The sequence below is a fragment of the Manis javanica genome, chromosome 7 (genome assembly GCF_040802235.1).
Source record: "Manis javanica isolate MJ-LG chromosome 7, MJ_LKY, whole genome shotgun sequence".
Taxonomy (NCBI): domain Eukaryota; kingdom Metazoa; phylum Chordata; class Mammalia; order Pholidota; family Manidae; genus Manis; species Manis javanica.
The window spans coordinates 111286452-111309030 of record NC_133162.1 but is presented as its reverse complement, the minus strand read 5'-3'; the positions used below and the strand labels follow the sequence as shown (position 1 = coordinate 111309030).

General features: G+C 34.6%; 1 protein-coding gene across 6 annotated transcripts in view; it reads left to right on the top strand.

The window, feature by feature from the left end:
* LRP1B (LDL receptor related protein 1B) overlaps positions 1-22579 on the top strand; it is a 1876014-nt gene that overhangs the window by 644218 nt on the left and 1209217 nt on the right. For all 6 annotated transcript variants that reach the window (XM_073241389.1, XM_073241391.1, XM_073241392.1 and 3 more), the window contains exon 3: positions 13694-13831. In XM_073241389.1, the coding sequence (XP_073097490.1) occupies positions 13694-13831 (138 nt within the window). The remainder of the gene's footprint in view (positions 1-13693; positions 13832-22579) is intronic.

The following is a 22579-nucleotide window of genomic DNA, read 5'->3' as shown; positions in this document are numbered from 1 at the left end:
CAAGGCCTGAGGAAATAGAGCAAAGGAGTAACAGTCGGGGTGTGGGTATTTGCCTATGTAAGCCAAGGCCAACTTTTTTAGAAGCTATAACTGAATTTTAGGATTATGTACAGCAAAAACCCATACATACACAAGAGTTCCTACTCCAAGGCAGGCACCAGGCAGAGAACATTGTGGCAGACATTAGCCGCAAAGTTGCGGGAACTGGTTAACTTAGAAGCAGTCTGGAGAGGATTTTTCTTTACATCACGCTCTCCCTGGAATGACGGAAAGGATATGGGTCGTTAGATAGTTGCTCTAAGTGTTAGCCAGGAAACAGTCCCTTTGCACGGTGCACATCGAAAAATGTCTTGAAGTAAATAGGCCCAGAATTGTAGCCTGTCGAACTATTACAGAATTGTATCCAGAAAAATGATAGATTTTAAATGTCTGGAGCTTTTATTCCTGGTAGAACTTTGTAAATGCAAATAAGTCATTAAAGTGCTGCAGATGAAGAAGTTAATTTCTAATGAAAAAAATCTTACTTTTTAGAAAAGGAATTGCGTGTTACTCCACGATTCCTGTTCAGCCGTTTAAACCATGCATTATTAGGGTCATCAGTCATGCCCTTATATTTTGGCACTCTAATATCTTAGCATCAAATGCTAGCTAATGTTATGCAGGTATCTTTGATTCTGAGATATTCAACTTTTTTTTTTTGTTATGAAACCAAAAGTTTCAAGCATTTAGAGATGTACTTTTGAAAAGTCCCAATACTTAGATAGTCACAAAATCTTTGAGTAATTCTACATTTTGTTGTAATACTGTGTTAGGTTGTTTTCACTTTTAGGAACATTTCTTAAAATATTCTGAATGAACTTGCCTCCTAAATATTTTTTGTTTTATTATTTCATTTTCATAAAACTTAAAATTTAAGTTAAATGCCTTAAAGGGTGTGTACTTGTAATTATATATTGCCTATTAAAAAAATAAACACAACAGTTACCAACTTTTTCTTTCTTCCCCAGTTTATAGTTTGCAGTTTGCACAGTAGATTTGCTGTAGATTCAGGCCTACTGGACACTGAATCAATGATTTAAGCATTTTTATAGCAGTTCAACAGAAAAGTCAAGAGAACTTTGGCAAAACAGGAATCGTCCTTCTGTGCTGATGCTAATCATCTTCCTTCTGCCCCCTGACCCTGTCCCCTGCCCTCACTTCACACTAACCTGAAATTAAGAGGAAAATCCTGTACTGCCTTAATTAGTGATTCTACATCATTTTGTAGGTTTAAACTAGGACAGAAAGTGCATTCAGACTAGTTATAACAACTTAATTAAAAATTGAGGAAAGCACTCTTCTGCCATAGTAGAGGTATAAGCAATTGCAGGTGGCAGAGCAAAGAAGGTGGGTGGTATATATAAAATATTTGAAATATCTTTGGTATCAGTGTCCCAGAAACCAAAACAAACCATTTAACTTCCCTACAAGTAAATCTGAGAAACTAAGGGAGGAAATGGAGGTAAGATACAGAAGGAAAATAAGCAAGAGGAAATTATATGTGTGTGTACATTGATGTATTTATATTTGTATATATTTATATGATATTTAGGAGTTATGAATAAGAAGGAAGTTGGTCTTCTCCCTTGGTTTTTCTCATATCTCAAGTTCTAACCCACAGCTGTTCAGGCTCTGCATTCTTGACTTCTGTGCACTAGATGGAGAAGTGACTGATCCAATTTTAACCCATCTGTCAGATGTCACATCATAGGACCAGTTTTTCCTTTGTACTTTCACGCTATAAATTCTCAGTTTCTAAAAACAACGGGAAACATGGATTTTCTGCATAATTTCTCACATTTTATATCTGGTATCCTTTCTGTAACTCATGACTTTTTTTTTTTCTTTGACAATATTAGATCCCTGGGTATTGTTTAGGAGACTTTGTTTCAGGACAGGAACGCCTATCTGTCCTAAAGATAAAAGCTTTCATAAGGATTTTCTGCAGATCATTTCTAGAATGGGTCCATTCTAGTGAAAAGGTTAAAATTGTGTGCCTTTGCCCTTTCTTAAGTGACATTTCATTTAATTTGTGGTTGAACAAAAGTAGGTGCACCATTTGTTTAGACTCCATTTTAGTGAACACATTTTCAAGAAGTGGATTTTAAATCCACTTCTTGGAGGCGTTAGCACATAGCTAATCAAAGAGTGGTCTGTGCAGTAGTGATACTGGCTTTACCTGGGAGCTTGGAGAAATGTGGAATTTCAGCCCCAGCCAAGATCTACTGAAGCAAAATTTGCACTTTAAGAAGATCCCTAGGTGAATCCTATGTACATTAAAGATTGGGAAGTGTTGTCTTAGAACATATAGTATGGCTCTGAATGTGGCATTGGCAAAATGTTTCCTATAAAATGTGGGAGATGTTCATAAGAAACATAATCCATAAAAATTAGATCAGAGTAGCAAAGTGGTGAAGTATATTGAAAAATACAAAAGAAGATGGAATCCTTCATGCACTCCAGTGCAAAATATCAAAATGGTGACACTATCATTGGGTAAATTTATGCTTTTTTTGTTTAAGGAAGCTTTTGGATATCTCTTATTTTAAAATACCCTAATAAAGCATTTCCATGACTCTTTACATGTAAGTGTGGCTTCCTTAAGAAAATTTTATAGATTACTTTCTATCTTAAATACTGTTCTCTTTAACCTAATGGTGTTCATTAATCAACTTCATCAAGTAATACCATACTGAAGACGTAGGTGGAGCCAAAGGAAAATGTAGCAGTAAAGGTTTTGGGTATTTTCCCAAACTGACATATATGTATAAATATGTAAGTCACATATAAGTGCATGCACACACAAAAATTTTACTTGTAGCAGAATACTACAGTTCTCTGTTTTACTGAATTTGTGTGTGTGTGTGTGTGTGTGTGTAAGTGTGCATGTGTGTGTCTAAGTCTGCAAAGGTCCATCTTCAGTGAGATTTCAATCAGATTCCATGGAGTAAAATATTGAACGAACAAATGGATTGTTCAGAATTAAAGAATAAATAAATATTAATTTTAAAATAGAAAAATATTATGCTTTTGGCAGTTTTTCATTTGCATGTACCTGTTCAAACTTCCACAGGAAAGACCAGTTTCAAAAGCCATGGTATGAACTGAGGACCAGATGGAAAAACTGGGTCGATGCTGTTACCAGATTCCTGATTTTCTATTCTGCACATTTTTATTGACCTTTGCTTTTCCTCTTCCTTCCTGTTTCAGGTCCTGTTGACCATTTTTCTGTTCATTACCATGGGTATGAAAGGCCAGAAAGGGCAGATGAAATGAAAATAAATCAATGGTTTTCTTTGCAAATATACCTGACAAATATGATTTGGTGGATAAGGGGAGACTCCGTAAAATCTTGCTACAGCACATGTTTAGTGTGGAGCAGAGTTCAGTGTAAAATTGGCCAGCTTTAGAGTCTGTCAAACAGAAGAATAATGAAGTAAAAAAGCCTACCTGGGGTATTTGGTTGATATATCAGTTTCATTTATTTTTCTACCTTTTTCATAATCCTTAACATAGGGAATCAGAAAATTCTTTTTTTTGTTGCTGTTTTGTTTTTCTTCGTGAGCCAAGGAAATTTTCAAGAGGGTGTTGCAATCTTATTAATTATTTTAATTGTCCATCAATGTAAGGAATTCCTCTTTACTATCCCAGTAACAGATATCACTAGTTCGTTAATTTTTTCAGAGCATTCAGATATCATTTAGTGAGTTAGTTTCATTAACACCATTAGTGATGTTATGATTCTGTGTGTTTGTTTTGATCTGAATCTTGTTTTCTGTGGGCATAAATCTCCATAGCCAGTATGCTGTGAAAGGAGCAGTTGCTTAATGAAATCTTACGAGAAGTGGCTATTGCCAATAGCTGATTTCCATGAGGAAAGAGAAACTTCTTTTGCTGCTTCACTATACACCGAATACTGTTTATTTAGCAGTTGTTTAATTGTTCACGTAAATTGGAGACATTCAGTTCTGTTTAAGATAGGAGGACCACGGTAGTGTTTAATGAACTGAAGCAGTTATCTGAGCACACTCAGGCCTGCAGGGGCTCCCAGGGATGATCTGTCTGAGTGTTCAGTATTGGCACAATGAACTCAAACTCAAGCCTGGCTAAGTCTCTTTTTAAATATACAATTGAATTCCAAGTGGTCTCTGTTCTCCCTTGTAGGAATTTGTGGTGCTTCAAAGATGCTGCCTTTCCCTGTGTCAGTTCTAGCATGAGGAGTATATATGGGTGGCAGATGTTAGGAGGTAAAATCTGTGGCTGAAAAACAGAAAGGCAGATGATGGTACCATATGGTATTTGAACCTGTGATGTTGGCATCCTCAGGCTGGGCTCCATCTAGCTAATAAGCCACTGAAGTGGTGCTAAGTGGCAGAAATAGCAGGATGTTCCCAGAAAGAGGTAGCCACTGACATGTAGGCTAGTCTGCTTAATCTAGAAGATGCCTCCAGCAAAGCAGAAGTAATCACAAAGGGAAAGACTAGTTAAATGGTGAAAGGGAGTGCTATGGTTCTGAAGGTTGATCATTGGAAGACTTGGGCTTTACCTTAGCAGTACACATCAATGAAAAACTGTTTGTATTTATTGTAGACAACCTAAAGTCATCTTGAATAAGTATTCTGTCATTCAGGCAAAGTATGTGGGAACCACATTCATAGTTAGAACTTACTGGAAACAGACAAAACAAATTCCTCTAAGCATGGCTGATATTTGGCTGGTGTGCATGGCACAACTGTACTGGTTGATAGAAGGCATCAAGCCACTTCTTTTCTAATTCTAAACACCTGCCATCCAGTGCCCTTCTAGGGCCCCTCAAATAATCCCTTGTTCCTTCAAAATGGGCAAAAGAAGACACTGTCCTAGCACACTTCCACCTACTTGTCTGTCACCCCACCTGTGATGCCTCCCATTTGTCATCCTCTGTCCCTGTAGCCAGACAGACTTGGACACCTAGAAATTGTGATGGCCCCATAGCAAGAGATCATAGCTCATCCACAGCTGGCCAAGACTCCCCTCAAGCTCCCCTCTATGTTTTCTTGAAGAAGTTGTAGCCTGTACAGTGCATTTAATCTGTTGTTAAATATCTGGGTACTTATACCCCTAACTGCAAGAGCTATTGAAGTATTGACATTGCATGGCATCACCACCTTGACTTCTAACCATGATTTTCTTTTGTTTCCTCAGTATCTTTCTTCTCATTATATATATATGTGATATATATATATATATATGTGATATATATATCACAGTGAATCAAGTTGTTTGACCAAGGACCATGGAACAAACTTCTCTCTAAATCAGAAAGATAGTTTTCTGTTTAAGTCAGTATATATAATTTAATGTGATCTTGAGCAAACTCAAGAAAATTAAGCAGTTCTCAGGTTTCTGTGAAGTTGTTTTCATCTTGTCTAAATTATGGTGAAGAGTTAATTGGATGAGAAACAATGCTTGTATTTAGAATTCCTTTGACCTTTGACTATTATCATCTGGGTGACACACCACCAAAATCTTTTCTTTCATTAATCACTGACACTAGCCTGCCTTTGGTTTTTAGGCTTTAAATGGGAACCTGCATCTAACCTTTTATTTTCTTAGTCTGTAGAGAAAGAGACTGAAAAAATAGTCTTCCTTTACAGATTTTTCAAAAATAAAAAAAATTCCTCCTAAGACTTAACAATAGCAATGCCTCTCTGTGCACAGAGTTGGGCTCAGAAGCAATCTCTGCCACATTTTTTGGAATCAAAGATCAAATGAATCTTAGCTGTCTTCATGTGTGGATGGGCCAGTTGGCTGTTCCCACTCGTTGCTTTGTTGCAGTTAAGACCCTTTTTCTCTGGGAAATGTATGAAACTATCTGATTTTGACTTGTGTTTTTCCTGTCAGGCATGTCTTTTAACATGCTTCCTACCAAGGAGTCATCTCTCATTCAAATTGGGTAGGTTTTCTGTACCGCCCTGAAGTTTAGAACTGCAAGCAGCAGCTATCACTGGGTTACAATAGGTTAAGTAACCTCAGAAAACAAGAAGGAAAAGCATTGGCTTCAGAGAGGAAATGCTGATCTTCTTTTCTGTATTTCAGAAGAAAGATACTCCCAAATGGGGCAGTTCATCTTCTTCCTTAGTTATCTTATCTGAAAATTGGGTAAATCTTTTCTTCATAGATAAATTTTGAGATATGACTAGAACACGTTTTACTTCTTGAGGACTCAATAGGATTTCTACAAAGTGAAAATAGAAAGGCATCTTCTTTCTTGTTCATTGATTAAATACATATTCATTCATTTAAAATAAAGTTGAGAGCTAACTTGCAAATCAACAAAATTGCCACTAAGAAGTGTGATATGCATATCAAGCAATGAAATTGGGCTCAAAATTCCAATCTTTTGAGTTAATCTGTTGTTTGTGGAAGAATCTTATTTAAATGAAAATATTTACATTTACCTGTAAGGGATAGCACCTAGTTTATCAAGCTGTCTAGCAAAGATCAAGGCTCTAAGAGATTTAAAAAAGCATCCAGATATGTTTTAACTGAGGGGGCAGAAAAGGAATTTCTAGACCTTTTGACAAAGAACTGGGGTGATCTAGCAATTAATGAACACATAAAGAGTACATGAATGGAGAAAAATAAAGGGGCATTCAAAACTCCTAAGTAACAGTGTTTTTTAAGTCATCCAAGCTGAGTTCCCTCCTTTAGCCCTGAGTTTAATGAATGGCAATGCTGCAATGACACTCATAAATCAGTGATTTTATTTTCTTATCTATTTGCACTTAAATGGAGGTTCAGAAAGCAAGATAGTCCATTGGCCTGATGAAGTTCTTATTTCTAAAGCTATAATCAATGACAACAATACTTTGACTATCTCCATACAATATTCATTTGACTGTATTCTAAATGTTTACAGTTTCAGTGCAGGAGAACAGGGTTACTTAAACCTCTATTGTTGGCAGCATATGACAAGAGTCAATTAATCTGATAAAAATCACTTGACATATTCTGAAGTTAGCAGAAAACATACATAGAAAAAGAGAAAGAAATGGAGCTCTATTTTAACATAACAATATCTGGGTACAAAGCTTTTAGTTAAGAGTATTACCTAACCATCCATTTGTTCATACTCATAATAGTAGGCACAATGGTGGCTTTGGTCATAGCAGAATTGCTTTAACTTGGCACAATCTTCCTTAGATGACCAGGTGCGCTTTTAATATATTAAATACATAAATAAAGCTTTGTATGTTAGATACAAGGAATTTTCCATCACTGAGACTTCTGAAGAGTAAGAACTAAAAGAAAAGGTTTTTTAAACCTTAGAACAAGTTATCAAAGCTACAAAACCTCCATCCCCAGGGCCTTTAAAAATAGGACAAATGTCAGAGGTGGCTTCAGGGTAGTGCAGCTGGGCAAAATCAATAGCTTTAACATCGCTTCAGTTCCTGAATCTTCACAACGTGCATTTGAAATATGTAAACACGCAAACCATTACTGGAACCTATTTTACACAGAAGTTATTTAATTTGAGTGACTTACTATTAGATTGAATGCACATGTATCTTTAGAGGTTCTTATTCATGTTCCTGTATCTAAAGTGTAATCATAAAGATTACTCTAACAAATTATATCAATTAATACTGTTTTATTTAGAAGTGGAAACTCATAAATCCAATTTTAATTTTCTTTGAAATACTATAAATTTCTTTCACTTTTCCCACATATTAAAATATCTATTTGCTGGATGAGGTAAATCACATGCAAAAGTAAGTTATGTTTGAAAATAAGAACAAGAATCTTATAAACAGTTCTAGGGAGGTTTTATTACTCCTGTAGAGGTTCCAGTGTAATGTTTAATATTAAATGTGATATTAAATATCTTTATACTAATGTTCCCTAACAACATGGATTAAGTAACATGGTTCACATGCTTTATAGCTTTCACAAAGACCTATATTGCTGAAATATTTTCTCATCTGTTAGAATGACAATAGATATTACAATGTAGTATTTCGGTATACTTTATTGAATAGGAATTATCTTTTCTCCTTGAAAGATGATTGTCTATCTGTAACATTTACCACAAAGTGGACCTGATTATTTGAAAATCATTTGAAAAATAAATAAATAATTAAGTATTTATAATCAGGTTTTATATTACTTAGTTATAATGACACTGAAAATTGTTTTTTAAATAATTCTGGGAAAGTTCATTTTAAGGCAATTTTCACAAAATCTTAGTAATTTCAATTTAGTAAATAGAAAATCCCCACAGGATTCAATAGTCAAAAGCTAAATATTGGAAGGTGGACTATTAATAGAAATAGTTCTTGTGTTCCTCAGGTTTGTTTTATTATTTTTTTAAAAATAATTTCTAGGCTTTACTAGGAGTTGAATTTCAAATAATTCTTCAAAATATCATCAGATCTCAATCTTCCTAAGTGAGTAGACAAGTACAATCAAAGGAAATCCAAAACTGAAAAATTTAAAGTTTTTGAATTTTGAAGCCATTTTATGCCATTTCATGACAACTTTATATTCCAGAATATTTTTTACTTGATTTTAGGTCAACTAGTGGTCAATATGTTTTTACTCCTACATTCCATTTTATATTGTAAGTTCCAGGTTTGGGTCTCTAAATTTCATAGGCTTTCCCTATGCCATGCTATTTTTCATAAAGAAAATTTGATGGGCTTGACTTTGAAGGATTTTGTTGAGTGCGAAAGAAAGAGAACCTTTATTTTGCAGGTAATGGTATTGCATATCGAAAATTCCACAGAAGTGGGAAAAATTTGGAGTACTTTAGCACAGTGAAAGACGGCACGAAGTGAAGTAGAACATAGGTACTGAAAATGAGTTGTGCATAGTTTCAGTTGGATGATGAGATCAGGCTGAGTTGGGTTTTGTTGTATTCTGCAACTGAGAACCGTTATGATTTTGAGACTAGTCATTGGATGAAAGTGCTATTCGTAAAACCTGTTCTGAGAATGTATTAATGGTGAAAAAAGTCAACCTCTAGAATATCAAAAAAAAAAAAGAAATTAGCCAGGAGTTAAGATGTGCTTTATATGTGCATTCATTCGAAAGCTGTAGATTGTACTCCTAATCTGTGTCAGTGTACTAGATGGTTGGGTTTTCTAGGCAAGACAGAGGAAATTTATGAGAGAGCACCTATGAAATGCATCCAAGTGTGTTCATGAATGGTATAAATAACAACAAAATAATAGTGTGACTGGAGGATAAGAGGCATAATAAAATAATAGAAATAATAGTGGAAAGTGTGTCTAAGAGAGGAAATTTGGTCAGCTTTTGAAGGAGCCTGTGTGCCTCTGGCTTCACTGCTGGTGGGACCACAGAGTGCCTCGGGAGACAAAGCTCAGCAGTGTTGGAAGCAGAACCAGAGTGAGAAGGAAATGGGAAACACTACAGTCTGCATTAAAATTTAACAGAAGTTTAACATTTAAAAAAAAAGTGGGAAAGAAGGGATGCCATTTGAAGGAAAGTTCAGTCAGCAGAAATGACTGTTCTTGAGTGTAGGTTGAGAACATGGAATGAGAGTGCAGGCAGGCAACTTAGGGCCATTGTCAACATAGAAATGGGAAATACAACCAAAAAGCAAATCTTAGCAGGATACAACCCAAAAAGTGGAATGTGATAGAATGTACGGTGGAAACGTTGGCTTTGGTGGAGAGGTGCTTGTTCTGCTAAGATACCATCATATTGTGACAGTGCAGACATTTGACTCTACCTGCCATTTTATAAAAACAGTCTCTACTCCTTCACAAAATGCACTCTCTCTGTTATCTTTAATCAGAAAAGACATTTGATGAGGCTTATATCTTTTCTTACCCCTTTTTACTGAAGAGAGTAAGATGTTCACTCTGTTTAAAAATAAACATTCAAACACGTACAGATGAATCATGGTATCTTTGTATTAGTCTAGAAGACTTGTTTCTAAAATGGTGTTTATTTTAAAATAGAGCCTATGTCAGTGAATTGGGTAAAATTGATAAAAAATATAAAATAGAAGTATTATTTTCTTGTATTGATATTATTTTAAATTCTCCTAATGAGGGCATTTTCTTTTTATAATTAATTACTATATTTTAAATTCTGCTACCTTGCTAAGGTCATCTAAAATTGGATTTGAGGGATTGGGAACCTTGCGGGTGTGTGTTACAAAAAACGGCAGTGATATTCTTACTAAGCCTACCATACGTGGTAAAATCTTCAAGTGTTTTTGTACTGTTTTGAAAGTTTCATGCACTTTCCTGTCATCCCAGTCTGTCCCAGGTTCCCCCATAATCTTAATAATTTAGCAAATATATCAGAAGCCTCCCGTCCTGCTCCTTGCTATGTGCAGATTATGATTTCTGTTTGTGAAATGTTTTAAATGCCTACAAGTCTTTATGAGATGAATCATTTAATGCAACATTGAAATATTTTCAGGAATTCACCCAGCCTCCATTAACATGTGCCTCTCCTTGTCAAATAGCTAGACGGTAGGTGTAATAATCAGGTTGAGTCTTGGTTTACATGATGGACCAAAGGAAATCCATGGCATACACATACCTTAACTGTACAAATGATCATTGGGAATCAAGAATGAATTATTCCCCCAAACAGCAGTACACTAAATATCCATATTACCTGGTTCCTGGAAGAATTTCAGTTGAGGCAGGTGATGCTATTTCTCAAATCTCCCTATCTATATATCCACTTTCTAGTAAGAACAACAAAATACTGGCCTTAGCAGTTTTCCAGCTGACATATTCTCAGCCCTGGTAGAGGGGTTTGAAGTATTCAATTTTGAGGTTAATTCCCAAAACCTGGGCCAAGCTCTAAAATAATTTCTGCTGTTTACTTCAGTGTAACTTGCAAACATTATCAGTGTGTTCATGTGCTTTAATGTGATTTGGGGAAGGGCTTATTAAGGTATAATCCATCAAGCCATGGCCCAAGTGTCTTACCAGCTACCCAGCAGTGATGGAAACAAAGGCAAAAGTGTGTTAAAGATAAGGAAGACTCTAGTGGTTAGTCTATATAAAAAAAAGAGAAAAAAGAAAAAGAAAACAGTTAACTCTTTCATTATTCAAATCTCTTTTGTTCTTACATGTTACCAGTAGGCAGAATATAATCATTCTATATGTTGCTTTTGTAAAATCAAACATTTTTCCTGTTTTCTAAAAATTTGTAAGTAGCTGAGCCCTTCTTCTGAACAGTAGGTGTGCATTTCACCCTTCTATCATGTTTATCAATTACCTGACAATCTTAAAAATGAAAAAATAATACTTTACATTTGAGCTAACACATGTGTTACCTTTTTTAAAAATCTTGCTTTTTAAAAGACTTACTGATTGTCTTTGGCCTCTGTAAAATTTCTAAAATCCTTCAGGTTTATGAAGTGTTCTTTCTATAGGTTATTTTTGGAGATTTTACCAACATTCTAGGTATATCTGGCCTAAACACTACTTTGATATCTATGCAAGGATGCATATTTTTAAAATTTTGAGAATTAGGCAATTAATTTCAAAAAGAACTACTCTGTGACTGTTGATCATAGATGTTTACAGCCTTTCAAAATTAATTTATATTTTTTATTTTAAAAATGGATTTATGTTAACTTGAAAAATATCATTCAATAGCTAGAAACCCAGTAGAAAGTTTCACTTTTATTACTATAATTTGGATTTAAATTTGTGTATTTATATTTTAACTATATATATGGAAATCACCGTATAATTTTTCAAATTTTAATACTCAAGTTACAGAGACATGTTATAGTTAAATGATTTGTACATTTGAAGTTACAGGTGTTTGATAAAATAAATAGATTTGCATTGCGGTAATTGTGTAAATATCCATGAAAAAATACAAGGAAACCTGTTAGTGGAAATGCATCAGATAATGAAACAACATCATAAAAATTTGTTTCCATCTCCCAAAAACAAAAGTTTGAAAGCTGTCTTAGCATCAAACAAAATCACATATACCTGTAATTCCTATTTGATAATATATTTTGAAAAATATATCCTACTTTTAGCAGCACCAGCTTCTTTTTTACTTGTTTAATATTTTTTTGTTTTCTATTCTATAACACATCATCTTTTACAGTTCTTATAATTTTGCATATCCTGGAATATGTTAGAATGGCCTCTTCATTATTGTCATTATTGTGCCTTAACTAAATAGTAAAGTCAAACAGACATGTTTAGAGCTTTTCTTTTTCTCTTTTGGGGCTTGTACAGAAAAGAAAGTTATGAGATACAAGTGTTCACCAAAAGGAGACTCACCTTGGAACATTCTTTACTTAACACGAACAGCAACAAAAGTGTTTTTTTAGGAAAAATGCTAAAGCTTTTTAATATAATTCTTACAGCAACCTGGTGAAGCACAGAGAAGGTACATAACTTGCCCAAGTTACTCAATTTATAAGTGATGGGATAAGGACTTAGACCCAAGAATCTGGCTCCAGGGTGTTGACTCCATTGTGTTGCATTTGTTTGCATGATTTCCAGAAGTTGAATTCCTACTCGAAACCTGCGTCTCCCAGTGCTCAGGGCTTTGCTGTCTGTAAGTCGTGACAATCACAATGGTGCTACGAGGTCCATAGTCCCACTTAATGGATGAGAAAACTTATGCTTAGCTGATTAAATTAATTAATGTTCCAGGGGTATTGGCAGAGCTGTGATTAAATCCTGAGTGTGTCTGACTATAGAATCTGAGTTGTAATATTCAAATTAATTAATTAAAAATCAGGTTAATACATGATTGTCATCATATGATATGATGACACTTTGGATTTGAGAGAGCTGGCAGATGAAGCGTCATGGGGAATTGGAGAGTAACTGAAGAAGCAGAGATAGGATTTGGGAATTAGCAACCTGAAATTTACATACAGCAATATACAATTTGGATGTTTGATAAGGATTTGGAATTGGTAAACTTCTAGAAAAGGCTCCGTATCCTGACTTAAGTATGTCTTTTAAATCACAAATGGTGATTACATAAAGTTAGCACCTGCATGCAAACTCACTGAATATGTCCTATTCATCAGTCTCCCCACTCTGTAGCGGGCTCTATTGCATTACAATTGTTCAGTAATGATTTTTTTTAACAAAAGAATCCTTACATAAACAAGTATATAATAGTCATTTTTCATAATCCTTAAGAATAGATCAAAAATAAAATAACTTTTAGGTTGACACAACTTTATATAAATTTCATTAGTCTCCTTTGTTCATGTTACCTGATTTAATTCCAACAAGAGTCTTGCCAAGAAGTTGCTATTATTCATATTTCTCAGTTGAGGAAATTGAGGTTTAAGGGGTTTAGGTACCTTGCCCACTTATCTAAGGTAAGAGCTAGAACAATGACTCAAGCCAACCCTCACATTTTAAGTCCATGCTGCTTTAAGGGTTGAAAAAAAATTGTGTTTGTAATGCATTATTTTTAAAATACACAATATTTTATTTTCTGTGTGGTTTTTAAAAATTAGACGTTTAATCACAAAGGCTAATTTTGATGTCTGAGAATCAGAGCTGCCCTCTGGTAGTATTTTCCAAAGTTTTGTAAATTGGTGCTAATCAATTTCTTGTGCTTAAAGGATTTGGTATTTAAAAAGTGGAGCTAATGCACATGATTCTGTTCCTTAAATTTTCTTCAGGTCCTGAGGAGGTAGAAATCAAGTGCCCCTTGAATCACATTGCTTGCCTTGGTGCCAACACATGTATTCATTTATCTCAACTGTGCAATGGTATCGCGGACTGCTCAGACGGGGATGATGAAGGACGGCACTGCCAGGGTGAGTGTCTGTGTAACAGCGCAACTGAAATATTAAATTTTTCATATTTTTAATGAAAGTTCAAAGAGAACCTATAAGCTGTCTTTCTTTCAACCATGACCATGTCAGTTATTGAGAAAGCAAGAATTGCATTGCCAGAAACCCTCAATATGCATTTCAAACCTGAAACCATTGTGCTTTATTGAAAAAGGCTAGTAGAAATAGAAAAACTTTTGGAGTTTGAAGTCAAGCTCTGAAACAATTGTATAGTTCATAGGAAAGAGTACTTTTAACAAAGAACTAAAGAGATGTCTTCGTCATGGTAGATGGATACCATACAGTGTCATACACTTCTTTCTCTGAACCTTTGCTTAAACAAACATTTGAAGTAAAACTTTTGCAACCAAATATTTTAATGGGATGTATTCATGGGAAATTTTTCTTTAGTGCTTTTTTCCAAGTTATACCAACTCTTTTGTAATTTTCTTTCTTTTTAAAATCAACATCTAAAGTTTACAGTCATCAAGGGTTCCTCTGTATATTAATGATAGGAGGAAGAAATAATTAAAATCTCAAAATTAGCAAGAAGTTAATGGCACTGGCACATTGTAATAAAACTAGCTGGGGAGGTACATTATATATGAGACAAAGAAATAAGAAGAAGTTGAGGATTAAAGCAAGGACCCAGATCTGGAAACAAAACCAAGGTACCTGTCAAGTGCATCAGGCTGCAAGAAGGAAGCAGGAAAGATACCACTGAACTGGAAATTTGCAACTCGGGTTGTAACACAGAGGATATTCATTGAAGCTAGGATGTCAAAGAGTAACATCTTTCATGTTGGGGTCAGTAAGACAATACGGAATAGACAGAAATATAGAAAACTGGAGATACATGTCTGGTCTTTGGAGAGATTCACACAAAGTAATTGCTGTCAGGTGGGAAAAGGTCCTAGGAGTCCAAAAGTTCCAGTTTTTCAGAAGGGCTTCAAATCCATATGCATTTAAAGTGTTCAGAGTCCACTCATGCTTTTTAAAATATTGTATGGTAAACAATGTACATGCCAAACAAAACCTGTCTGGAGGCCTGACAGGGCTTCCTGGCTGTCAGTTCCCTACCTCTGGGCTGAATGAAGTGACTGGATTCAATACCAGAGACGGACAGATTTATTAGGAAAAGAGTAAATCTTAGAAAGGTAATCCAAAATTGTGAGGATGTAAGAGACCGTAGATCAACTGGGTCCCTAGTTTTTTCCCTTTCTAGAGGAACATCCAATTACCCTGGCTCTGTGGACAGATTCAGACTGAGAAGCTAAAGGGGTTCCTTCTTTGGCTGAGTTTCCTTTCTTAGCCTTGAACCTTGACACAGTCACACAGAGCCAGCAGATCCTTAATTTCAGTTATGAACCCATGTAATAATAATAAGACATCTCATTTCTATTCAAAGGCTTTGGGATGTGTATTCTTTTTTATAATTGTATATTAAGAAAAGTGATATTAATGGAAAGTAAAGTACAGAATTACAAAGTGATAGAAGCCAGTCTAATTTTCTTTTCAGAAATTAATTATATTTTCTAGAGCCTAATTCTATCCACTTCAGTTATAATTCAGGCTTCTTATTACACGAAAAAATACTCTCTAATAGACATGTGTGACTAAGCTTCTGAAAGAGTGAAATCATCACATTGCCAAATATTTCCTCAGAGGTGATTACACAAACGAGTATTTTGAACATATTTCAGTGCTATGAAATATATGAAAATATAGGTGAGTTTAGTAAAATTTAGAGTTGTGATCTAAAAATTGTGAAAGGCTATGTTAGTAGTAAAGCGGGATTCAAGTACAGAGTATTTGAATGTAAGTAAATTGTTACTAAATTTATTCCTATTTTTGGAAAGATCAGCATATACTTCAGACTGAAAGTGTGTATTTGTTTATACTTCAATTTTTTTTTCCTTTTCTAATCCAGGTCTCTACATGTTCCAAGTTCCATATTTCTTTCATTAGTGACATTTTATTTTTCCTCTTAATTTGCCAGTAGGAGTCTAATTGTACCACTTGGCCTTTTAGAAGTTTCTAGATTTCACCAAGTGAAATGTTTTAAAATACCTATTTTAAAGTCATATTTATTATGGCCTGCAGTAGACTTGGAAATAAGAATTATATTTGGATCTCTACTTGCTATTTACTTCAGCAGAAGTTTTTCACCTCATTCTGTGGCCTTATACACTGCATAGAATGGTAGGATAGAACCTTAGTGACTGAAAGATACAGTCATTCCAGAGTTAGTGGTTTAATAAAAAGTTTCTGTATTGAGAAAAGGTAATTAGAAATGTGTTTGACTGCTTGGCCTGGGAGATGTCCTTGGCACTCAGATGAAAAATCAAATCTTTTGGGCAACATAAGATTTGTCAAATGTACATGATTTTTGTTTAAATGAGAAAAGATGATTGATTATAGGCAAAAGTGCATTATAGGAACTGAGTCTACTCTCCCACCCTCAGCTTTCCTTCTAATTTTGGAGGAAGTGAAAAACTGTATTCTGACTAATTAGGCACAACCCTTTCAAGTCTCTAAGAAACTTTCTAATCTACTATAGACATATTATAAAGAAAAAACCAGATAACTCAAACTTTTCCTTGACTTTTAGAAATGCTTTTACTTTGCAGAACAGTTCTGTCTAAATCACTCTCTTTCCGTTGTTTCCTTTTTGTTGATTCTACGCATATACTCTAATTTTAGTAATATACATGAAACCTCAGATTTGATTCAAAGATGAATGTTTTCTTTTCTCTAATCAATGATACAAAGTACATTTGGTAGTGTATTTTTATCCCTTATGAAAATTAATAAGGAGAAAAGTTTAACATTTTGGAGGTGATATTCTGGTCTTGGGAGTGCTTTTGTATCAACCAAATTGTTTTCTGAATATTTCCTAGAAAAAATCAATTTCTTCCTGGAGAGGGTAATGAAAAGATATTTATTATTAATGATTTTCTATAGCACTGATATTTTAATCTCCATAATTTAGCTCCATTTGAAGAAAGAAAAAATGGATTTATGAAAATGGTGTACTTATATATATAGGAATATGCTTGTAAAATTTTTACAATTTTACAAGTACACTCAAAATCACCATGTTATATTCTAGAAAATTTCATCTCTTCCTATATAGTATTTTATATTGGTGGCAGTATCCTATATCTAAATTGCATGAGCAATGAAAACACATTCTGTATTGTACAACGCTTCTCAATTCAGGATATTTTCACAAAAATTCTCATAACCATGCAAAGAATGCTGAAAGTGAATAAATTCATCTAATAAAGACCAGATTGACTGAAATGTATCAAAATACTATCTTAAAATTTGACATTCTTAAGATAATTCATTATCTTAACTGCCTGTCAACAAGATAAGCCCTTCTTTATTCACAATCCTAGTTAAACTATGTTTGCAGTTGCAAAATGGCCATACATTTAAGTGTACAGGGAATGCTATCCTCTGTGACACTATCCTTTCTTACTTGATTAAAAGAACATGGAACTCTTCAGATCTTTGCAAAAAGAGATTTTCTTCTGTGTCTCTAGAAAAAGTGATTAAGTAATCTATGTGATGGTTTTGCAGTACACATCTAATGTCCTTTTAAATTTAAGGGGATAAAGTATGCAGAGTTTACTAAAACTGATTAGGGAATGAAACTGACATCTGTAAAGCTCACCACCAATAGGCACACACAAACACACATACTGTTCTTTTCTGATTCCCCTCTTTGCTACTCTGAACCTGTTGTATGTAATCCTGAGTGTGTAATGTATTTAATTCATGTCTTTGGTCAGGAAACTAATAAGGAATAAGACTCATCTATTATTTAACTCCTTAAAAAAATTCATATTAATTTTTTTTAATTCCATTGGACTATTTTACTTGCCTGTTGAAATATAATTTTCCTAATATGTGCAATAACATTTTTCTCCATCTACCTATAATCTATTTTAATGTATTTTTGACTTCAGTGATTCTAATGCATTTATTCTAAAGTGTTTATTTTGATACCAACTTATGACATTTAAAATGTTATATAGTTGATTTTTTTATTACTATTAATAAATCTAAAGTCCTATAACAAAGTGCTAAAATAATCCTGGAGGTAATTTATAAATTAAATGCTTTCTCAAAATGGACCAAGGTTAATAGTAATCTTTATTATCTGTAATGACTCCCCATAGGACAATTAGTAATCCTTAAAGCTTCTTGCTTAAAAATCTCATATGTGTTCCAAATATTCAAAAAAATAATTATTCTAACTCAATTAAATTTATAAACTAAATTTATAATTTTATTTAAATGTTTATGTAATTATTTAGTTATATAATTAAGATTTAAAAATTGAATTTAATAAATTTAATAAAAAATTTGCAATTACTTCCTAGCTCAAATGTTCAGGACCCCATTTTTTCATCCTGCCAGTAAGGAAATTTTTTATCTTGTGGTGGTGTTTTATTAGTCATTATAAGACTGATTTCAGAGTGGCCTAAGATTAGCTTGTAGCTACCAGGAAGGAAGGAAAGAAAGAAGTTGGTGAAACTGAGAAGACAAATGAATTTGGCACACTTTGTTGTCTTTACTTTCAATTTATTGTATCAGTGGATCTTGTCTTCCCATTTTAAAAGTTCCCATTGAAAAATATTGCCAATCTCTTTCTAAACTGAAATGAGGTAATCATGCTAGAGAAGGGAATTCTGGCACACAGAATACAAAGCAAAGGCATGGACAGGAGGCATGGAAAGGGTATCTGTCACCAACGGGAAACTGAAGAACTGGGAGGGAAACTTCACCAGTGTGTACTTAGGTCACTTGAAACTTCGATAGGCCTAGAGGCAGAAAATTAACAATGGAAAATGGCCAGGAATTTGTGTACTCAGACCACTTTTGATTACTAAAGCTCCCCCAGTTTAAGAGTAGATCTGCTATATTCTTTTCTTTGTGTTGTTTTCAGGTGATTGGATAATTTCAAATCTATCTCAAGTGTAATATCTTCTCTCAAAGAGATCAGTTAATTAATTGAGTTAGTTTAGTAAAAAGCTATGACCCTTAACACTGGCTGATTTCAGGGCCGAATTAATGCTTCTCACAGGCAAAGCAACAATTCCTAGAAAGAATAGGTTGTCTATAATTGTATCAGTCTATTACAGGACTATTGCAGATATTGTTTATGTTGACAAAGAACACCCAAATGAACTTTAAATAGTGTATTTCTTGGAGACTATTCTAAATATATATATTTATTTTTCAGAGTTTTAGTTTTATAAATTCTGTTTAATTAGAAATATACTTTTGCACAGATTTCTGAATGCTTTAAACTGATTTATCACGTGTAATTAATCCTGCTAGAGAGACTTGGAGTTCACTTTTTGTTGGACTATATTGACTTATAGAGACAGCTAACTAGCTAACTGAATGTCTGGAGCTCAGCATTCAAAAGGAGAATTAATTCATTGTTTATTGGAAATGAACTTTTTGTAGTTGAATTTACATATTCAATCAATATTATACTATACTAATTAGTATACTTTGGCTTCATACAGAATTCTTTTTAAGAAAAACTATGGAAACAAAATTTTATAAATATAAGAAAATAGTATATAGACATGGTAATTAATAACTTAAAAATGTAAAGGATCTAACTTAAATAAACTAATATTTATTTAAACGTATCAGATTCTGTATTCAACTCTCACCTTGGTGAATAGGGGTTCTAAACTAATTTAATACCACTTCCAAATCTTTTGATCCAAACTTTTCCATGCTGAGAATCCTAATGTGTTATGGACTTTCACTTGTTGCTGAATTGTACTCTATTTTCAGCTTATTTTGATAGATGCAAGTCAAAATCATGGATCCACAATTCAACCCAAAATAAAATTTATCCTGTTTGTTCACCAAACTTCTGTAGGAAAAGAAATAGCAATTGACTTTGATATGGAGCTTTACTCCTTGGTTTAAACAACTCCTATTAAGCCTGTTTCTCAAACATAATAACCTGTGTGAAATCACAGAAATCTGGAGAACTCAGGTTCCCCACCCCAGTAATCTCTGCACAGAAGAGACTTGCAAGAGTTCCACCACTCCACTTTTGGAATTGTAAATTTTATAAGAATATTCATGGACACTGGGACTCATCATTTATCTGATCTTTCCCTCACCCTTTTCTTCCTGATATGATGGAAAACAAAGAATAGTTTATAAAATATAATGATGGGTATGAGGTAAAAATAAATTTTTAAAAAATGTGTCAATAGAAACACAGTAAAGTTTTCCCTATATTATGTTTATTCATTCACTTCAGTAAACTTGAGCACTGACTTTATTACTGACACTTATCTAAGCTCTGCGTATGAAGAAAATCTTATTTTCTGTCTTCATGGAATTCATATGTCATAATGAAGGTAGGTAAATATTGCTAAGAAAGAATAAAATGAGGAACATCTAATTCTGGTTGAGGGGATGCATGAAAATTTCCCGAGAGCTGGGAGTTGATGTGTGACTCATTCTAAGAGTTAGCTAGGTAAATGAGTAAAGGAACAACATTGTAAAATCAGGGAAATGTAACTACAGTGGCACAAGTGCATAAGAAAGCATTGGATACTAGAGAGTCTAAGTTCTTTAGTAAGGTTGAAACACGAGGTCCTGAGTGAAGAGAGATGAGTTTGAAGCTCAAAAAGTACTGGCAATAGACTTAAGAGTGGTTACATTAGGAAAGGATGCAAAAATGACCCACTTAAAATACATTGCACAAAACTGTGACAAGAAGAGAAAGTGTGTGGAAAATGATACTAAGATATATTATCAATAATGTTATAAGGTTATAGATACTGTTTTATTATTAAGCATATTGCTACGGATGAGTTTGTTCTCCTCAGTTCTCGTCCCTGCCACAGTGAAAAATTGAAAGGCAGGGACACGATAGTGAAGCAGAGTAGAAGTTTTAATTTAATACACTCCAAGGGAGGAGGGGGCCAGAGTCAAGGTAGACAAAGTCCCTGAACTTTTAGGCGAGGGTCTATTTAGCACCACCTAGCTGGTGGACACTTCTCTGACAGGGTGTGATTATTTGATTGACAGCCCTAGTTAATACACCCACTCCTGCTGGTGTGCTTGTCTTTTTCCAAAACACACATAGAAAAAACCCATGGGGGTTTGGGGGAGTAAACCACAATTTTATTTTAATGACATTATTAGGTAGAAAGACAGATATGAGCAAGATCAGAAGAGGGTAGGGCCCACCAAGAACTCAGGGAGTTCATCAGATAAAACCAGAGAGCCAGAGGACTCACAGAGTTAAGGCCCTTTGCAGTGTGAGTTCATTCCACATGCTCTGAAATCTGGGCTGACCTTGAGACTTGCTCTAGCTAATGCATGTGAGATAGATATCATAAGACCACAGGACAATCCCACCCCCCTAACCCTTTACCTTTATCCCATTCTAGAAAGATAGGTAATGACATAGAGACATCATAAGACTACAGATCAAGCCCATGCCCAAGAACCCCCCACCCCCACCCTTTGCCCCATTCTTGAAAGCCTTAAAAGACAGAACCCTAGTCCCTTAAGTGCACCTCCTCTCTGAGGTTGCCTGCATTCCCCTTTTGCGGAATGTGTATTTTTAAAAGACTTCTTACTGTCCAATTAGTACGTTTTGTCTCTGTCCTCTTCCAGTGGTATCTTTGTCACTGCTATTTCATTCTGTTTTCCAGACTTTGAGCACAAGTCTTCATCCTCTCTGTCCTACTTCAGCTAAGTAGGGAGGGGCTACTGAGAGCTCTGATTTGAGCTTGCAAGTTCCCAACAATGAGCTTCCCCTTCCTCTCTGCTTTTTTTAAGTAAACCTGCATTTGTCTACCTTGACACTGGCCCATTTTTCCCTTAGAGTGTATTTAAATAAAACTTTTTCTCTGTGTCACTACTGTGTCTCTGCCCTTCAAAGTTTTGTTGCAGTGGGGACAGGAACTGAGAACAAACTCAACCCCCAAGAGTATGACAAGATGTGATTCAAGCTGTTCTTAGTTTTGTTCTGTGACTCCCACGTTAGGACTTGGCTGGGACTGGTTTGGCGTGGTCCCAATAGACAAAAAGTTACTTCCCTGCAAAGTCTTTGTTGCCTTCACGTGGGACCCCCTCCCTGGGCAGTTCGGGTGTTTTTTTTCTTGAACCCTAACCAGTCAGCTGCTTCTTTGAGCCTATGTTCCTCTTTCCCCAGCTGCTCATGTCTATCTTTCTACCTGACTTTCCTAATAATGTAAGACTAGAATTGTTGCATACCTATAGCAAGTTATGCAATTTAGTCTTAGAAGGTAAAAATATGCATTGTTATAATTCATTAAAGTTTGAGCGCAACAGTCATCTGTCTCTTCACATTGACCAACTCCCAAAACAAGGCATGTTAGGTGTTATTCTTTATCACTTATATATAGTTCATGTAAGTGAAAGTCAAAATAGATGACATGGGAACCATACTAAGTGAATTCCTTTTCAGATGAAAGTTAGGAGTTTGGAGGGTGTATTTATTATTTTAAGTAACCTTAATCGCATCTTCATCAAGCTACTAAAAGGCCATCTTAACTGATGCCTAAGTTTGGCACTCTTATAATAACTTTGGGAAAAATAGGACAATTTCAATGTTATTCAAAAGTATGAATTATAATAAACTCAGCTCTCCACTCAGCCTCAAATCTGAGGCCAAATCCCCTAGAATTCATTATTTGTTTTTGA